The sequence below is a fragment of the Abramis brama genome (genome assembly GCF_963993115.1).
Source record: "Abramis brama genome assembly, chromosome: 3".
Classification (NCBI taxonomy): Eukaryota; Metazoa; Chordata; class Actinopteri; order Cypriniformes; family Leuciscidae; genus Abramis; species Abramis brama.
Genome location: NC_139965.1, coordinates 51,760,102 through 51,782,143, shown reverse-complemented (window position 1 = coordinate 51,782,143; position 22,042 = coordinate 51,760,102). Strand labels below are relative to the sequence as shown.

Below are 22,042 nucleotides of genomic sequence, written 5' to 3'. Positions count from 1 at the left end.
GTCTTTCTTTAATTACTTCATTAATTAATTAATTGGGCAGTTCTTTGCCAGAATTGTCAATTGTCACTTTACGCGGTCAGTTCTTGAAAACGGCAGGAAATGTAATTATCTGTAATGTAAACAATCATACATTGTTGTAGATGTTCTGCCCACACAAACACAGAGCCATTAGGATCACATCACCCTGCAGAACAAGAGTGTGTGCGCGCGAGTGTGTGTGTGTGTGTGTTATTTCCTGGGTCGTGGGCCTTACCCATAATTTCTCCAGTGTCTCTTCTGTTTGCTTATTGCTTTGCCACCCTCCCTCCCTCCCTCTCTCTCTCGTTTCTGTGTTTATTAGCACATAATCTCCCTTGGAGGCTCTGTGTATCACAGACTCCCACAGCCCAGTCAGATCATTTTAGCCCTTTATTTGTGTTTGGAGGACTGACAGCAGTTGCATCGGCAGATCATTCTGTCTGTTTACTGACTTCATGCATATACAGGTATATTGAGTATGTATGCACTTTGGAGCCTATCATGCGTGCTGGTGGTATATGTATGTAATTTAATTGCAACTTTTTGCAGTTGAATACAGTTTTTGATTTTATTGATTGTGCGGCAGCTCTACTTTGTAAAATCAAAATGTATTTATTTATTTATTTGCTTGCTTTCATCTTTGATAATTGCACTATGCAAACCAATTCTGTTTCTGGATTTATGGATGCGCAATTACTGGAATGAAAACAGTTTGGTGTAGTGATGTTTCTTGTTTTCCTCGGGATTATGTGGATCTGTACTTTATAAAGCAAACCTTCAATTTCAGCATTTTAAAGAGGATCTATTATGCTGTTTTTTTGTTGTTGTTTTTTTTCATTTTCAACCTTCTTTAGTGTGTAATGTTGCTGTATGACGATGAAAACGTTCCGCTAACACAACACACTGATCCGCCGGCCAATCAGAGCAAGGAGGGAGGGGCTTCATAGTGACTAAATTGAGATATATATATTTAATATGCATATTTGTCAGATGTTTCTATTTTTCATGGTAAACTCTGGTAAACTAATACAAAAACACTTCCGTTAAAAACACTTCCGTTACTTCAAAAAAATATACGTCAGCTGAAAGAAAAAAAAGGGAAAAAAATTGAATTTAGCAACTAATATAACAAACTAAAACTTAAATAAAAATTAATTTAAATATTTTAAAGCACACAACAAAATAATTCTAAATATTAATACAAAATATAATAGTATCTCAGTGATTCTAAAATAACTCTAGTGTGGATGTTTCTGCATATTGTACGTAAGTAAAGTGTAGGTTGTTGCTACTATAGACATTTGTGGTTGTTTATTTCTTTCATTAATGTAGATTGGAAGGTGTGGTTACCATAGCAACATGTCTGATATAATAGCAATAGGCAGTGAGATCATATTTTTTTGCGCTTGAACCTCTAATAATAATTGTCACAAACCGTAGCAATCTAGGTGAAAAAAGGATCTATTTGCAGCCGCTTAAAGGAGAACTCCGGTCAATTTTAACATTGAGCTCATTTTTTTGTAAATTTGGAGTGCTGTCAGTACAGAGAACAACGACAAAAATCGGTGTTGCCTACACCGTGTTATACTCTTTTTAAAATTTGCACCCTTTTGACTTCAGTGGGGCACGTTTTAAAACTGCTTTTAGCCTCTTAACATCATTGATGTGTCATTACAAGTGCACAGGTCATGTGAGTGATTCCTTCAGAGTGAACACGGTGAATCTGACTGCAGTAGATGTGAAAGATATGAATAAAAATGATGTTTATTCAGCCAGCGCACATACCTGTATTTACATCCTGTTTTCGGTCGAAGTCCATAGTAATCGATTTTCGAGTTCACGCGCGTGATCATAGGTACTAAACCTCTGTACTGACAGCACTCCAAATGTACAAAAAAAGAGCTCAATGTTAAAATTGACCGGAGTTCTCCTTTAAGGGATTATTTAGAAAGAACTAGAAACAAAACACTCTTCACTATCAAACAAGAACAAAACAACCGGGTATAACGCAATGAGAACTGACCATGAACTGAATAAAACACAGAGTTTAAAGGAATAGTTCACCCAAAAATGAAATTATCCCATAATTTACTCACCCTCAAGCCATGCTAGGTGTATATGACTTTCTTCTTTCAGATGAACACAATCAGAGTTATATTGAATAATAATCTGGCTCTTCCCATCTTTGTAATAACACTGAATAGTGCCTGAGTTTTTGAAGAAATGCGCATCCATCCATCATAAAAGTAATCCATACGACTCCATTGGGTTAAGACAAATTAGACGTCTAAAACTAGACATTATCAAGAAAATTGTGGAGGATTTCGATATAAGAGAAGAGGAGCAACATCCTACGTCATACGTCTGGTTAGACAATCAAACAATGAATAACCAAGATAACGAAGGGGCTGTTTACACGACACAGTTTTCAACTAAAAACTTAAAAACTTGTTGTGCGTTTTGGCCGTTCGTTTACACGACAACGTGTAATTTGGGTGCCTGAAAATGCAAAGTTTTGAAAATGGGTTTCAAAACGGTCTCTGTGTAAACAACAAAAACACGAATCTCTGAAGACGATGATGTCATGCACATGCGTATTACGTGTTCAGTCTATAGTGTTTCATCGCCATCTAATGGCCAAGCAGCAGAATACAGTGATTTTAGTCGTTTTCGCGGATCCTTGTGAATGGGGATCGTTCTGACAATGGTGTCGTCTGTACGCGGAAAATTCAAAGGAAAAACTTCTCAGTTTTAAGCATATCTTTTTTGTGTAAACGTACACAGGAAATCACAGGAAACTGAACTAAAGTAGTGCAAACCCACCCAAACATACAAAAAAAAAAAACTGACAATAATAATAATAACTGACAAAACAATAGGGTTTCTTGCACTTCTTAGACTGCTAATAATAAGAATAACAAAAACATTAATTGAAGCCCTAATAATACTGACAAAAACATTAAGGCTTCATGTTTGAATTTCTAATAATGCTTCTGGAGAAGGTTTCTTTGCCGTCTCTAAGGTTATACTAAAACGTGTGTCACCATCTGGTACAAATACATGTCTGCAGAAGAATACAACTGTGATTTTGTATCTGTGGGACACTGCTTGCTTGATTTTCATTTAAACAGTTTGCTGCTAGATAAATGTAACTACTTTTACTGATCAAATATTTATTTCTGATCATAATTACAGAAAAGTGTATTTTTCTGATTTAAATCTCATTTGTTGTGTTCTCACTCAAATTTTTCCTGATTCCAGAATCTTCCTCCTCGGGAAACGTCTTAATGGACACAACAACCACACGCACCACAACTCGCCCTGTTACCGTCGCCATGACGACCACTTCCACCTCCACCACCACCACAACCACCACCACAACCAAATCACCCGGCACGACGACGACGACACCGGTCACGCGGAGCACAACGACAGACCGCCAGCCTCTTCCCGAGGCCTCCATGCGCTCCGTCCCTTCCTCTGTCCTGCCCAATATCGCTGTGGAGTTCTGCAGCCCCATCACCGACTCCACCCTCACCTGGCCCAAAACACGACAGGGTCAGGTTGCCAAGCAGCCGTGCCCGCCTGGAACCATCGGTAAGTTGCTTTTCAAGGAATCACCTATCAACAACCCCACCCCCTTAAAGCTCATCTTTGATAATCAAAATTACATATTTAAATGTTTTTTCCTGGGAAAATATTTTTTTCTTGACTTAAAATAGCTTGAATGTAACTGTACAGCCTTGCTTCATTCAGTATACGCTCATCAATGAATATGCAAATTAGGCTACGTTCACACTGTCAGTCCAAATCCGATTCTTTGTGTATCCAATTTTGGTTTGATCTTACATTTTGTTATGATATTATACTGCTTTGATCTGTTTACTTTTTGCAATGGTTGCTGTTTTCTACATTATATATAATGTTAGTTTTGGTGAATTGCATTAAAAACCATTAGGGGGTGTTTGACCTGCCAACATCATCATGATTATTATTTATAATGATAGTGCAATTGTAATAATTAATGATAATTGTTGTTATTATTATTTCACAAAACACTCTATATTGTCCCCTGTTTTTTAATTCATAGATATGCATTTACATTTAATCATTTAGCAGATGCTTTTATCCAAAGCGAATTACTAATGATGAGAACAACAGAGGCAATCAAACCAAGAATAGGGGAACAACAGTAGCACAGTACATGTTGCAAGGTTTTTATTTATTTATGTATTTATTTTAAACCCTTATGTTGTGTTCAGGTCATTTTGACCCGGAGAGGATTTTCTTTTCCCCCGAAAATGTTAGTTAATATTATTGCAATGGACTAAGACTTACTGACTTCGCTCACACGGGTTATAACTACTTCCCAAAATCGTGGGGGGTAATTTGTGTGCATTTTTTAGGATTTTTTTTTTTTTCCTCCACCTTGTTACACTTGTTCCTGATCAGAATCCAAGCTACAAAAAACAGCTATAAATCTCTCGCCACGCCACACCATCACTAAATATTTGACTCAATCCCCCCGCCAACCCGTCCTCCCTCAACTAGGACCGGCCCTGCACCATCATAGATAATAACACGTGAGATTTCAATAATATTTTGACCTCTGAACTAGGTTACGATTTCAGAAATCTGGTCACCTTAACCTAGAACATGCTAGCAATCATATAGTGACTCCTTGACCAGTTTTTACAAAGCAAATAAACCCGTGTTACTACATGTTTAACACCTTGTTTTGGTAACCCGGGTGTGTTGTTTGGATTGTATTTTTTTCTCTCCGTGGTTATTAGTCAATCTCTGGATGTGCAGCAGACGCACAGTGTGAGCACAAATAACACAAACGCAGCACATGCATCAAACACGCCACAGCTCGCCGAGAAACATCCTCCCTTCACTCTCTCTCGTTCTCTTTCTTTTTGTCATCTTATTTCACCTCTGTCTGTCACTCTTTCGGTTTTCTTTCCCTAAATTATATTTCCCCTCATTTCTCTTGCTGCATTCTGCTCACATCAAAACATTTCCCGTCCTCCCGAATGCAGACTGGCTGGTTTCCATGGTTTCGGGTGATTGGCAGTTTCTTCATGATTAGTTGTTTGTTCTTGAAGTTTTCAAAGCGCCAGACTGGAGCTGCAGTTGGAGGATTTGTCCTCTGGACATTTCTCAGAGTAACACGTGTCACATTCACATATTCCTAAACTCATTAGTCAAAACAACTGCAACAAAGATATGTTGTTTTTAAAAAAAATACCCAATATATACACTACCATTCAAAAGTTTGTGAAATGAATACTTTTATTCAGCAAGGATGATTTAAATTGATCAAAAGTGAGAGTAAAAACTTTTATATTAAACATTTAATTTGCTTTTGTTCCTCTCTTGTAAGTCTCTTTGGATAAAAGCTTCTACTAAATTATTTTAATTGTAAAAGCAAATCCATAAATGTAAATGTGAAAAAAATTCTAAAATAATTAAAATAAATCAATTTTAAAAAGTGCTAGAGGCTTGAAACTTGGCCAGATGGAGCCCAAAAATCGAGGAGAGGTTGAGAGAGTATGACCCAGATTGGCCAATAGGTGGCGCTACAGCGATCGAAAGCGCGAAACTGCTCATAACTCCTAGGCCGTATGTCGTAGACTCAAGTGTCTTGTATCATTGGAAATCTGGACTCCTGTTGAACAAAACGTACATCTCCGCAAATGTTTCTGCCATTTTGAATTTTGTCAAAAACCTACTTTTGCGAACTAGTCCTAGGTTTTTTGCCCGATCGGAACCAAACCAATGCAGAAAGGTTCTATGGAGTCTGAATATCAATAATTATCGAGATAAAGTTGAAATTTCGATTCACGGTCTCTAAGGGGCGCCAAAACTAACGTTGTGGGAGGAGCCTATTTTACTAAAATGGCTATAGCTCGAGAAGTAAATGAGATATCTTCACCAAACTCGGTACACATATGTATGAGTTCAATCTGATGTCACAGTAAAAAAAATCGATAGGTGGCGCTATAACATGAAAAAAACATAAAAAGGGCTATGACCACTTGACCGTTAGTCTGATTGACTTGAAAATTGGTATGCAGTGTCTTGCTCCAAGGTGCCATGTATGTATTTGAGGACATTGGCGTATCTCGAAAAACATGGCCGCCATCAGCCAATGAACTTTGAGCACCTATTAGACAAGGTTTTCGGAGGCCGATCGGAACGAAACACAATGGGCACGTTCGACTCATGGCCCTAGAGGTCCGTAAGAATTTTGAAAGAAATCGGCCACTAGTTGGAGCTAACGAGTTTTACGGCTCTATAATCGCTATAATCAAGCTCTATGTTACACATCCACACAATATTCATATCATTTGATAGATCTCCTCATACTGAACAACTTTGCCTCAAGAACCACTGCTGTCAATCAAACTGTTCATTAAATATTTGCGAATATATTAAAAACCTACTTTTGCGAACTAGTCTTAGGTTTTTCGCCCGATCGGAACCAAACCAGTGCAGTAATGGTAAATGGTAAATGGACTGCATTTATATAGCGCTTTCACAGACCTATGGCCACCAAAGCGCTTTACATTGCCTCACATTCACCCATTCACTCACTCATTCATACACCGACGGCGGTGTCAGCCATGCAAGGCGCCATCCAGCTCATCGGGAGCAGCTGGGGTTAGGTGTCTTGCTCATGGACACCTCAACACTTGGTCAAGTGGAACCGGGGATTGAACCACCAACCTTTCGGTTTGTAGACAACCTACATGAGCCACTGAGCCACTGCCGCCCCATAAGTACAGTACAGTTGGCTATAAAAGGGTCATTTAGAAAATGGACGTGGCAAAATACACTCAAAAGCCTATAAATCCTAAACGAAAATTCTAAAGAAGCATGCAAAATTTTATGGAGATCAGATCATAGGTGGCGCTATAACTTTCAAAAAGCTATGAAAACCATATATTTACTATGTTAAATTGTTATCATATGAATAATGCATGTATTTCTTTATTGAACATTGGTATCTTTAATCAAATTTCTGTTGTCAGTGTTTTTGTTGGGTCTGGCAGCAGCAGGACATCTGGAGTGTGTGAATGTGTGTGTCTGTGAGTGATCGCACCTGAGTGCTGATAGAGTCACCCGAGTGGAAGAATATGACATTTTTCCCCCCGTTCTGTCCTTCTAATTAGAGCTGCGAATGAGATGTCTCCCTCCATGAGCATTAATTGACCTTTACTACTGCACTTCAGGGAACACACACACACACACACACACACACACACACACACACACTGCAGTGATTTTATCTCCATCAGAGGAAGTAATTACACATTCTTTTATGATCACAGACGTTTGATCACAGTGTTTCTTGTCATCTCTGGATAAAGCAGTGAAGGACGGGACTCTTTTAATTTTAATATTTATGTGGTTATGTTCCTATAACAAAGCATGATATGAGAACACAACAGTGAAAGGCAGAAATGGCTCATTTCTCTGTGCAGGGACGGCCATGTTTGCCTGCCAGGGGCCCGAGGGACTGTGGGACCAGCAGGGGCCCGACCTCAGCAACTGCACCTCCACATGGGTCAACATCGTCAACCAGAAGGTTTAAGAAACACACACACACACACACACACACACACATACAATATAATAATAACAATTATTAGTAATATTATTATAAATAACTGTTATTATTATTTATATTTTTTAAGCTATATCGGGGCTAGAGTTTTTATCTTAGTGATTTTGTATCCCTAAAACTGCGTCCCAATATCCTTATGGTTAAATTGACTGTAAATGCACTTTTTAAGCTTATAGCCTTGATGTTTACATCCCTGAGAAACTTTTATCTAAAATGACTTTCATGGTATACTGTACATCAGGGGTGCCCAATCCTGCTCCTGCCGATCGACTGTCCTGCACAGTTCATCTCCAACCCTAATCAAACACCCATGGATTTACTGGGAATCAAGTGACCCATGACCTTGGTATTGTTTATTGTCACGCTCTACTGTTTGAGCTACAGGAACACTAACACCTATTCTAACACCTTCAGTTTTGCTGACTGCCAGAAAGCTACATTTTCATGCAGCATAATAATTTTTAGTAGATCAGTTCATTCAGATAAAAAACAAACATTCAAAATGTATATATATTGTTAAAGGTGATGTGTGCAGTTTGTGCTATGTTAAACACATTCTCTTATGCCAGCTTAATACGCAAAGACAGCGGTGACTAAGCAAATTGTTGGTTGAACCCCCTGAAAAGTATTACAGTGTATCTCACACACACACACAGACACAGACACAGACACAGACACACACACACACACACACACACACACACACACACACACACACACACACACACACACACACACACACACTCATGAACTCACATTCACTCCAGTTTGTGTGATGAGTTTTGACTCAGTGTTCACTGTGTGTGTGTTGTAGATCAGAGCTGGTGAACCTGCTGCCATAATCTCCCGTGAGCTTTCCGAACAGACCAAGGGCCACATGCATGCGGGGGACATCACCTACACTGTACGGGCCATGGGTCACCTCATCGACCTGCTGGACATCCAGCTCCGGAATCTCACCCCTGGGGGAAAAGACAGCGCCGCCCGGAGCCTCAACAAGGTACTGTGTGTATCATACAACAATAAAATATCAAATAAACTCAACATTTATCAGTCAAATGTCAAGTCAAATTTATTTCTATTACGCTTTTCACAATACACATTGTTCCAAAGCAGCTTTACAGAAAATCTTGGTGATGTTGATGTAAGGGATAATGTACATCCAGACGGTTGTTATCTCAGAATAAATCCCCGACAGGGTGATGAGGACACTGGCGCGAAGCGTCGTTATATATAACAAATATAAACTTTGTTATAATGAGAGGATTTGCTAGCGTGCAGAACCCCCTTAAAAACGCCTGAGTTTTTGTTCAGTACTAACTTAAACACCTATGATTGGCCATTGCATTCAAGAAATCAACAGATATGCTTGTGATTGGCTACATTTCTCAACACTGCAAAACATGCTGTAAATAGAAACCTGTGACGCTCTCCAAAGCGCAAACACAATATGCACTACATCGTTTGGCAAATTTGTTTAGCCAACAAGATATTATTACGGAGAAAACCGATCCTAGACCAGCAGTTATGGGCAGTTTTTCCCTCTAAAAGCAATCAGAAGCAAACAAAGCAGAATAGTAATGGATGTACAGTTAGCCGGTCATTATTACAAAAATAAACCCTGACTGGGTGATCGAGACCCTCTGGTGCAAAGCTCATTACACAGCTACTTACCAGATGCATAAATAAAGGGACATGAAATATTGATCTGAGTTGAAATTATTCTGTTATGTGAGAAGAAAGTGAGCACAGAGTGTGCAGTAGCAATGAATAAAATCTCTGCTTCATGTTGGAGTCCTGATCAATCTGTCAGTATTTATCTTGTGATAATGACCATCTGACTAGTATTATCCTGCTTATTACACGGCTACTTGAAGGTGCACTCAGACATTTTTTTCTCATTAGTGAAGGAAGCAACTTTGGTTCTCTTATGTAAAACAGTGAAAACATACAAAACTCTAAGGCTGCATTTACACTGCAGATGCCCAATTCCGATTTGTTTTGACTATATCCGATTTTTTTGAAGACCTGCTTACTGTACATCTTTTCAAAGTGATCCATATCCGATATCTGTGTTTACACTACACTTGGCGAAAAAACCGAAGGTAGTCGTCTGACCCAGATAAGATTAGGCCGAAAAGGAAGTAAAACGGCGTGATCTACAATGGACGCAGATGAAATGATAATACAAGCTTTTTCCTTTCCTCACCATCTTTAAAGGTCACTGTCTCTTCACCCCAAAGGCTCAAAAGATAAAACTTAAGTATAAATCCACTGGGTTGAGCCTTCGTCCTTCATTGCGCCATTGAAAAGAGTCATGCGATGGCTGTTAGTGTCCACCTGAGTTGACGTCATTCGCCACTGTCGCTTTTTCAATGACGTATAAACTCGCATTAACAGGGTAATCCGATCTGTCCTCTTACATGGCAGACGCAAATGCATGTGTCTGGTTCATATCAGATTTATTTCTACATATGAATGAGGCCTGAAACTGATCTGAGAATATCGGAATCCATGTGTTTTTTTCCTGCTTACACGTTTGTGGGTCATATCCGATCTGTGTATGATGTATATGGTGACTTTCTTCTTTCAGACGAATACAATCGGAGATATATAAAAAAAAAATGTCTTGGCTCTTCCAAGCTTTATAATGGCAGTGAATGGAGGATGAGATTTTGAAGCCCGTAATAAAAGTACTCCACACGACTCCAGTAGGTTAATAAAGGCCTTCTGAATTGAAGCAATGCGTTTGTATAAGGAAAATATCCATATTTAAAACTTTATAAGCTAAAATAACTAGCTTATGAATCTCATAAGCGTCGTGGAAGACGCCCTTTGAAGCTAAACAGACGTGTATGGTTGCAAGCCACAGCATGATGGAACCTGTGACGATTAGTCTACTATTAAAGCATTAATTTGATGTAAACAATAGGTCTACATAATATTCACAGATGCAGTTCATATGGGACATAATGTATTAGCCCTAACATTTAATAACATTTTTATATCACAGTTCTGACTTGGACTTTATAACTTGCAATTGCGAGTTTATACAATTCTGATTCTCATTTTCTGCCACCAGATAGGCTCCGCCCACAAAAACGTCATCACAACACCTAAATGGTGGTGTTAGCATGTTGTCTAAGCTAATAACACAATGCACTAAGCAAATATTGCGTAAATTTGTCCCTTTTAATCAATAGTTTACAGAACTGAATGAAAATCCAGGTGTTCTCTAGCATATCCTGCCAAAGTGCTGCTAATTTAGCAGAATATCATTGAAAACTTGCCATTAAGTGCATTTGAATGTCTTTCAAAGACTCAATGCCATGAATCTCACAAGCATTGCCAAATACAGTACATTTCTCTTCCTCAGAAATGTACATTGAATTCAACATGGCAACTTGTATATTGCGTCCAGGTGGACATAAAAAACTTAACCTTGAATAAAATGGGTAAAGGCCAGCCAATCAGATTAGAGCTGGTGGAGTTTGTGAATTTTACATGCAAAATGCATCAAAATGTTCTTAGACGTGCCGTCTGAGGTTGAAAATCAAACTAGTTTGATGTATCTGGACTCCATTGGACGTCATGACACATAGTCTAGACCAGTTTAGACGTGATAAGTGACAATGGTTTTGAAAAGCTAATCAAAACTTATTGTTATTATTTTTTTACTTTACCAGAAGACAAAGAAAAAAGAGAAAAAAAACCCAAAAAGAGTGAGCAAGATAAAGCGTGAATGAGAAACTTCCTCTTTGATGCAGTCAGTATGGAGAGCAGGAGGAGGAGAGCAGTGGGTGTTTTTTTAATGATGTCCGTGTTTGTCAGGATGAATGATCCCCTGTGTTTCTCCTCGCAGTCAGCCGTCCGTTTAAAAATAGGTTTCACTCGGGCGAAGAAAAACTCTCACCGTCCTGAGCCTCCTATCGCTCTGAGGACAGTATGCGGCATGAATAATCACAGCCGTTATTAAAGTTTCTGTGGAGTTAAAGAGGTTCGCTTTGACGTTATTTTCTCCAAACCTGCGTGTTGTTTGTCGTCACACGCTGACGTCTAGATCAGACACTCAGTGAACAAAGACGATTTATTTAGACATTGTGTGCGAGTGTAGGTGTGTACTAATATTACACAGGGTCCTAAATTAACAATCCTAGGAACCAAGTGCCAATAAAATTTGGCTTCAGTGAGAAAATTAAATATAAGGCGATAACTTTAGGAATTGCAACATTCACAAACCATGCAATTAATTAAAATGTTCCAACCCTATACATATTATATTAAGACACACTTTAAAGACCCTTTATGTAAGCATTTACATATGTCCAGTTTCATCTGGAATGTTTGTCAGAAATTGACATCAGCCAATGAGATTTCGCTTTTAGAGTTAAATGCCCCATTGTACTTTCACGATTGGTTGGTGATAAAAAGGAAATGACCATATTTGGATTCGACAACATTGTACAGGAGAGAGAGAGCTTTCCAACGGTATATGTGATGACAGGGTGCAGACAGCGATCGCGGAGCAGCGGGATGATTTAGAACGCCAACTTTTGTTGAATTTAGGAGAAATCTACAGACGCAAATAGACAAAGTGTGGTAAAATAAAGACCTAAATGTGTATTTTGGACTTTTTTTCACCACAAGTCTGAAAGAAGACATGCTATTGAAGACAAATAGTTCAAAATCTCAAAATTGACCAGTGAAAAAAAAAACAATGCTTTTGCCTGTCGTGTCTCCCCTTAAACAACATTGTTCCGAGTGTATGATAGGGCCCCTGGTCTTAAAACACATGAAGTGACCAGGCCCCTGTCCTCAGAACTGCCATTGTTTTCTGTAAAATAACACAATTATAATTAAATTGTTTGCGTTTTGCAAACACTTTTATCCAAAGTGACTACAGTGCACTAAATGCATTGATCAGTTCATGCATTTCCTGGGAATCAAACCCAAGACCTTGGTGCTTCTAGTGGCAGGCTCTACTGTCTGCGCTAAAGGAACGCTCAAAATTAATTAACTTGGCTGTAATTTTTTTAGATTGGGAAGCCCAACCATGGAACACAGACACCTGTTTTAACGCATCTTCTGTGAAATTCACACTTTCTTTCCACCCACATTTCTGCAAACTTCACTTTCCACAGCAGCAGTGATCAGTGAGCGTCACACTCACACCTTTTGACGGAGGCCGTTACACTCCCCTCGCCTTCATGCTAATTAATCTAAGCGGTAATTTTAAACCCAATCTGCCTTTGAATTTCACAGCTGGTTGATTTAAGCAGAGGTGGAGCTTCAGACTCAACCAACATCTGCTTCAATACATAGATCACTGATTTAAAACATATCAGCTCTGTTCAGAATCTAGTGAGCCATCTATTGCCACTACGTCTTAACAACATTAGCAGCGGCTTGTGCAAAAGTATTGAACAAAAGCACACTAGAGATTCTGAGACTTAGCTAACAATATGATACAAACAAATATTAAATTGTGCCATTTCAATTACATGCATCTATTCTTATTGATCCTTTTCAGTGTTGAATTCAGTGTTAAATTTGTATTTTTTTATATACTATTATAGTGTTTATTCATATTTTTAATTAGCTTTTATTTTAATATTTTCAATTTTATTTTCATTATTATATTTTATTTGTTTTTTTTATATTGTCATTTAGCATTTAATTATTTTATTTATTTTTAAGTTTTAATTGCATGGAATTTCATTAAAATGTGTTTTTTTTGTTTTTTTTTTACTATTCAATGTTGAAATTAGTGATATTTTAGTATTATTTATATACTAATTTTGAATTAGATTTTTGTATTTTAAGTTTTCATTTTCATTTTAGTTTGTTTTTAGTAATTTTGTTACATGATTTTGTCAGTTGTATTATTATTTATTATTATTTTTATTTAGTTAACTTATTTTTATTTCAGTTTCAGTTTTAGTAATTGTAGTATTTCAGTTTATTTAATTTCAGTTAGTTACCATGGCAGTTGTATTTTTTTCATCTAATATTTATTTCAGATTTATTTCAAAATTATTTTTCATAGTTTGAGTTAACAATAACAACACGGATTCAAATGACACATGTATTTATAATCATTCTCCATGTTCAAAATAGCATACTAACATACTACTCTTGCTATTTCTGCAGTATATGTAATGTAAGCGAGTCAAATTATGCCAAATTTTTGTTTAACTACTAAATTAGCGAAAGAAACTGTGCTGAAAATATTATTTCACAATGCAATGCTTTTGACTTGACCTTTTCATGCGACACGCATCTCCTTCTTGACTCGTTATTTGTTTGTCCTGCCAAATATAAACATAGTTATTTCCAAAATGCTAACTGGATGTCACTCTGGATTACTGAAATTATCATATGAGAACATGGCAGGAAGGTATCCATTACTTTCATGTGCTTTTCAGATTGTAAAGATAGGCTACAGACGTACAGTCAGCAACGCTGCGCCAAAATGTTTTAAAACACTGTCAGTCGAGGATCCCTTGATTTTGCGACATTGGGCCGAGCCAAAGAGCTTTGAAACACTAAAGGCAAGATCAAGATACTTTACAGAGTAGGGAACCTGAAGAGGCGCTAACAGGAGCTGCTAAAGACTGAAAGTAATGTGCTGATCTCAGACAGGTGCTGCTAAAGATGGCTGCCGTCACACAGAATCATCCCCCATTAACATTCGGGCACCAGCAGAGATGGGACGGCAAACCTGCCTGCTATTTATTTTTATCTGTTCCCATCCCTCGCTCTTCCTCTGTGAGACTCAATAATTAATGGACTACAAACACACACACACACACACAGGCCTCGCTGCTCTTTACACATGTGGGGACGAGAAGAGTTTGTGCGCAATCACAACTACAATCAGAAGCTGTCAAACTGAAGGCCCGGTTCTTCAAGACGGCCTAAACCAGATTAAAAACCTTTTACCCTGTCTAAATGTAAAAACATGGAATGTTGGGATTGGGAATGAGCTTGGTTTCCTTGAGTCTTGCTCTCATTGGTGACAGAAGGGGTGTCATGGCATGAGTGAAATATATTATGTCAGTGTTTAATAATAATAATAATAATAATAATAATGATAAAAATAATAATAATTATTATTATTTTGCTGGAAATTCATCCCAATTTATTTTTTTTATTCACTTCCGTTCAAAAGTTTGGGGTAACTGTTTTCTATATGAATATATTTTAAAATGTAATTTATTCCTGTGATTTAAAGCTGATTTTTTTTGCATCATTACTCTCTACAGTCTTCAGTGTCACATGATCCTTCAGAAATCATTCTAATATACTGATTGGCTGCTCAAGAAATGGATTATTATCAATGTTGTTCAGCAGTTGTACTGCTTCATAGTTCTGTGTAAACTGTAATACTTTTTTATAAGGATTATTTTATTAATAAGTAATTTTATTAAAGTAATTATTAATAAGTTTCTTTACTGTCACTTTTGATCAATTTAATGCATGAATAAAAAGGACTCCAGACTTTTGAACGGAAATGTTACATAACCTTAGAGTAATATGTATTTTTGATAATCTATTGAAATAAATATTTATAAATGTAATAAAATGTTATAAAAAGGTAATTCAATTGGAGATCATTTATTTTTTCTTTCTTTCTTTTAGAACTTGCTGAAGATAGAATTATAATAAATCAATGACAACCAGGGAAAAAAATTTGAATGACAAGCGATTTGTTTGTCCGCGGCAGACGCAACATGACAACAAGACGCGTCAAAATCAATCACAAATCTCAGCCAATCAGCAGAGAGTGTGGGCGGGCTCTTTCTGAAAGCGCACAACTGACTGTATGGACAAGTACATAATCAAATGGGGTGACTGATGCAATCTTTGTCATGCAATACACTTATTTGTAAAAAATTTGAACGTTCTGAAGATGTAAGGAAGATGTGTTTGATCTGTCAGCCGCTATGTTGCATAAATAGATATAGTTGATAAAAATACAGTTGAATGTCACATACTCCAACAAAACAGCAGTAACCAGCTCAAAAGTCTGTAAAAATAGGGTTCAGTGTTCAGTATTACTATGAAGGCGGTTTCCGTATTGATTTTTTCACTGTGTTTTTCCTGTAAATTTCTCTACAGATTTTTCTACTAATTTTTTTTTTTAGTAATTTTTCTACTAATTTTTTCACCTCACAGTGTACGACACTCTTTTGAGCAGGCCATTTCTGACATGTTGAAGTTTTTGGATCTGTCTCATACATGCAAAAGTGGATTAATCTTTTCCTCTGGGTTCAGTGGGATGTGATTTATGTAAATTATGCGCTTTCAAAGCCTCTCTCACACCAAACGCAAATGACACTTTAAATAGAACAGAATAGAAACTATAGATTCCCATGGAGCCATTCATAATGGGGATGAACATTCACTTTGTACAATTCACTTGCACATCAACACGAATTCTGTATTCCTTTAAAACATTCAATAATACAGAAAGGTGCATTAGATTGCATCAACTATGGAACATAATTTGCCTTTGTTCAACCCAGTGATTATTTGCTTGAAGATGCTTTGTTGTGTTTGGTGTGAAAATCCTTGAGAGTGTCAAATTTTCTGCTTGATACTAAAGCAACTCGTTTTCTTTGGGTTTTCAGCTGCAGAAAAGGGAGCGTTCATGTCGATATTTTGTCCAGGTATTTTTCCTCTTTATATTTATACCACTTTCATCACATCTGCTGTGGCTTCCATCCCACTGTGTGTGTGTCTGAGCTCATGCATTTCTCTTCATTTGCACTTAAGCCATGTTCCCCATGTTTTTGTAAGGTCATATTGTTGTCAAATGAGGCCTTGACATATTTTCAACTTCATCTCTGCAAATTACCCATAATAATCCACACGCTCTTAAACACTTCTATTTGAGCATACTTTTAATTATTATGGTAATAGTATACTTTAAATGAATATACTTAAAACTCTGACACTTGAATGAAATGAAAATTAAAATGAAATGTTAAATGAAAATTAAATGAAAATGTATTTTAGTTTAAATTTATATTAAATGCAGTTATTGACATTTAGAGTGATTTTGTGACTCATTTAAGTAGGACTTAAATTACATATTTATATGTACATTTATAATTCTTGTTACTTTGAAATATGATTAGTGTACAGCAGAATATACAGCATTTATGGTAACCTAAAATATATTTTAATGTAATTTCTATTGAAACATGTATGTCATGTATTTAAATATAGATTTTAAGTACACATTTTTGAAGATGAATTTACAGTTTAGTGCATTTAAAATATATTAACTTTAAAATATATTGAAATGCACACTACAGTTAAAATTATTATAATCAAGTACTTTACATGTGCTTTAGTATGTTAGTCAACACATCAAAATTAGTGTACTTCTTTAAAGCACCACAAAAGATTATTAAAACATGATTTAAAATGTACTTTAAAGTAAAACTTATGTAAAGTGCACTTTTTAAAACTGTACCCTAGTGAGAAAAAGTATACTTTATTGTAAGTATACTTCAATAGTACATTGTAAATATACTAACAAAAATTGTACTATCTTTAATTATATTAAAAATATATTAGCATCATGCTTTTACCTATTTTCACAATACTTTTAAATATACAAAACTTTTAACACACTTTAAAATAATTGTAATATTTAATAATAAAATAATTTAAAATAATACTTTAGTATATTTTCTAAAAATATATTTTCTAAAAATATACTTGAAGTGAAAATTCAGTTTATTTTTTAAAAGTGTATTTATTTGCACTTTATTAAAAATATATTTTAGGTATATTTTAACTGTTTGCTGGAAATGATCATTGTAACAATGCATTGAATGTATACTTTCAAAATACATTATAGTATACAATAGTATTTTGTACACTTTTATTCATCTAAAAATGTACATTTGTTATTGAAGACAAAGTATGTAATTTGTAGTATTTGGAATAAGCCAAAGGTATTAATGAGCCTATACTTTTTACCCAGATATATCACACTACGATAGCCTCGTGAGCATGTGCGCCGACATGTGGCTCGTGGACCTTTCCTGATCCCGCCCCTCCTCTCTCTCTCTCTCTCTCTCTCTCTCTCTCTCTCTCTCTCTCTCTCTCTCTCTCTCTCTCTCTCTCTCTCTCTCTCTCTCTCTCTCTCTCTCTCTCTCCCACCTCACTTCCTGTCTAGTTACTGTCCTATCCTAATAAAAGGCGGAAAAAAAATAAGTACACTTATGGTATATTGCTTGTATGTTTCGAAGACACTCGTAATGATTTTGTAATGTGCTTGTAACACAAATAAAGTACACTTTAATATCTCTAATCAAGCATGTAATTAGTCCCTACACAAGTATATACTTTAAGTATACTTGAAGTTGGTCCAATTTAGTACACAAAAGTACACTAAATACACTTAAAGTTATGCTTTACTACAATTTAATTACAACTAAAATATACTTAGTACAAAATTAGTTGTTTCAAAATAGCACACTTCAAATTAACTAATCATTAACATATACTGATATCAGTATACTGATAATTAGTCTGACTGCAAGGATACTTAGCATTTTTTTTTCTTTTTCTTCACCAAGGTAATTAAAAGAGTAGTTCACCCAAAAATGAAAATACTGTCATCATTTACTCATCCTCAAGTTGTTCCAAACCTGTATGAGTTTCTTTCTTGCTGAAAACAAAATAAGATATTTTGAAGGGCCCCATTGACTTAGTAGTATTTCCCCCCCTCCATACTATGTTAGTCAATGGGGCCCATCAACTGTATGGGTACCCATATTCTTCAAAATATCTTCTTTTGTGTTCAGCACAACTTGACAGTGTTTGTGTTTGGAACAACTTGACAGATCTTTAATTTTTGGATGTGTTAAAAGTGTTTAAAAACAGTCATAAAAGTGGACTCTCTTTAAGTACACTTAAGTGGCTTTTTATTTAATTAATATTATATTATCTGCAAGTACAGTTTTTAATGTACTTTTAAGATTTGAAATACACTACAAGTGCACATTCAATATAATTAAGCAAACTTAATCAACAATTATCAGTCAACTACTAACCTAAATGCTGTAGTAAGATCTACTGTTGTTCACGGCCTCATTATTGCCCATATTTTTGTGGGTTTCATTTTTTATTATTTTTTTGCATCAATGAGAGCAGCTGTGCTTACTGTCTTTTAAAGTAAATTAGTTTTAGCTCTAGGTCACTTTTTTAAGCTATAGGTTAGAATTAACTGTTTTTAACATTAATAATAATAATAATAATAATAAATGTTTCTTGAGCAGCTAATCAGCATATTATAGTGATTTCTGGGATCATGTGACACTGAAGACTGGAGTAATGATGCTGAAAATTCAGCTTTACCACCACAGGAATAAATTAAATTTGTAAATATATTACAATATAGAAAAAAAAAGAAAAAAAGTTAAAAGTTATTTTCTATTGTACAGACATGAAGGTTTCAGAAAGCACAGCTGGTCTCAGATCAAGTCGCCTGCAGCTTTTTGCTTGGGCTGCCTGCACCCCCGTCAGGTCATGTGATTGTCAACTTTCCCAGCATGCACTTGACGATTGTTGAGCATCTATCTTGACCCATCAGAGGTGGCGGTTTCTGCCTTCAGCATATGACATTGATGAAGTTTACCCTGAATGTGACGTGTGCGGCGAGTGCAGGCGATGCTTTTTTGTGTGTTAGTTCAGATGTCAAAGATCATGATGCTACTGAAGATGCTGCTTACTCACTTATTCTTTATGACTTAGTAATGCTACATTCACATTAGAGCTTGTATTTTAAATCCAAATCTGTATGGTGGACTCTTAAGTATTACTTGTGGAAGTGATGGTGTAAAATTTAGTGGTGTCCCATATATAATTCACTGATAACTGGGGGGTATGTAGAATGTAGTTATTTTCAAGCATTTTCAAGCATTTTCAAGCCAATAATGTGCAGGTAAGACCACTCCAATCTCATCTGCCAATGTGTGTGCAAGCGTGACCTGTAAATATACAATGTTTTTAGCAAAGTCAGTATGCCATGGTACTCTGTGAGGATTATTTAACTTGAATTCAGTTTGTTTTGTGAAGTAATAGGCAAAAAAGTGACAAAAAGCCACATCTACTGCAATGTTTAGTTGCACATATGCTGTCCAAAAGTTTGTGGAGAGTAATAAGAAGAAATTAATACTTTTATTCAGCATGGACACATTAAATTGATCAAAGTAATTTATTATGTTACAAAAGATTTCTATTTCAAATAAACAAAACTTTTGAACTTTCTGTTTAACTTAATTGTGTGTTTTTTCTCGTAATTGCAATGGTCAGAATATATATATATATTTTTTTCAGATCTCATGCACAACATGATTAAAGCTCTCATCATAATGAAAATAATTAAAGCAGCATCCAAAACTTCAGTAAATGTATGCATCCATTCACATGTGTGATTCAGGTCACATATGCATGCAGAAGATTTAGGGCCCTATCATACCAGATGCAATGCAGCGCCAGGCGCGACACACGTTTTTGCTAGTTTCAGCCCGACACAGTTATCATTTTCACGTCCTGCGCCACATTGTTTAAATAGCAAATGCATTTGCGCCCATCTGTGTGGCTATGGGCGTGCTGGTCTGAAAAGAGGTGTGTTCTGGCGCATTGTTGGCGCGTTGCTATTTTGAGGCAACAGAAATCAACTGCAATATTTTTCCCGTTATTTAAAGATCGTGGTAGTAATGTGCGCCTATAGGCGGGTCCGCAACTGGCGTACACTCTGCTTATTACACACACAGGGACACGCAGCAGCACACAAACATGCCAAATATTAAAAAATAAAAGGATTAAAATGTAAAAGATTATTTTGTGTACATAAATATATGGTGGAATCCGGCTTGTCCCGTAGATGGTCTGCTCGCTCGATTTAACCTCGCGCACAAGCAAATCCGTTTCCGCTCTGGAGACGCGTTCGGTCTTTCCACTATCAAATTCCTCCATGTAAATAGTGAATCCGCCATGGCGTGAGCGCAACTGGCATTTAAAGGGAATGGGAGATGAGACTCTGATTGGTTTATTGCACGTAAAGCCCAAAGCACACCCATTACTCATTAAGAGAATAGAGACAACCCATTTTTCCCATCGTTAAACTAGCAAAAGTGGATTCGGACATGACCTAAGTGAACTTGTGCCATGCGCTTTAGACCATGCACTTAGATCGTTAAAATAGGGCCAGAATTGAATCTGACTAAAAAGTCAGAATTGCGAGATGTAAACTCGCAATTGTGAGAAAAAAAAAAGTTAGAACTGTGAGATAAAAAGTCGCACCTACCTTTTTAATTGTATTTTTCTGTGGCGGAACTCAGTCAGATTGTTCAGCGAGTGAAAATAAATCTATGCTAAACTTATACCAAAGACTACTGGCGAGTAAAATCTAAGAATTTACTAGCCAATGGCTAATGATGATAGACATTATTTAGTCGCCCAAAGTGAAGATTTAGTCACATATGCAAGTGATTTACTCGCATTGTAGAGGGTTGCCTTTTTTTTTACCTTTTAATTATTGATGGGAATTGAAGTTTTGTTCAAGCAAGCAAACCAAGTATGAAAACATCACACAAGCATGAATTCTGCACAATACATAGTACATGTTATTTATGTCAAAAAACATTGTACATACAAATCAGAAAGGCTTTTGTCTAAGTACTATAACAGATTCTAAGAATTGAATAAGTAAATCAATGGATTTGCTTTCACTGCTCAGTAGAAGAGAAAGTACAGTAATTCTGGACAAGAAGACCAGTGTATTTCCACTGAGAGCTGAGAAGTGCAGAGATTTATTTTTTCTTTATTATATTTGTTTCGTGCACCAGCGCAGTGTTTGACTTATTAATAACAGTGATGGATCAATAACCGACCTGATCCGAAGTTAAGAATAGATTTCTTGCGCGGTGTTCAGAAACCAAAGCCCTTCACCGAGCTCCATGTATATCACGGGTACAGAATGTGTTTTTCTAAGGGGAAATGAGTTTGATGTTTAAACTATTGATGCCCTTTCACGATCAATAAACGACCCACAACAAACTGAGCTGCATCAGATGTTGTTCTGATGGAAAGAGATGTTTATACACTTGGAAAGCTCTTGCAGGCACTGCTGCCTGTCAAGGTGAAAATTGTATTAAAGGTTATTCTATATATTTCTCAGTGTGTATGTTCACAAACAACAGCTTTCTTTTTCAATTAAAAAAAAAAGTTATTATTAATAGTATTACTATTTAGAATATAGGATTATTATTATTATATAAAAATGTAGTTCTCTGTAGTTCACCATTATTTAGCTTTCTAATAAATGTGGAATTGTATGCTGTGAATATTGTTGACCATGTGATG

General features: G+C 36.3%; 1 protein-coding gene across 13 annotated transcripts in view; it reads left to right on the top strand.

Moving 5' to 3' along the window:
* Positions 1-22,042, top strand: part of LOC311078545 (adhesion G protein-coupled receptor L3) — a 311,310-nt gene that overhangs the window by 206,610 nt on the left and 82,658 nt on the right. For all 13 annotated transcript variants that reach the window (XM_084107416.1, XM_084107415.1, XM_084107412.1 and 10 more), the window contains 4 exons: positions 3,280-3,615; positions 7,509-7,612; positions 8,466-8,651; positions 16,285-16,323. In XM_084107416.1, the coding sequence (XP_083963542.1) occupies positions 3,280-3,615; positions 7,509-7,612; positions 8,466-8,651; positions 16,285-16,323 (665 nt within the window). The remainder of the gene's footprint in view (positions 1-3,279; positions 3,616-7,508; positions 7,613-8,465; positions 8,652-16,284; positions 16,324-22,042) is intronic.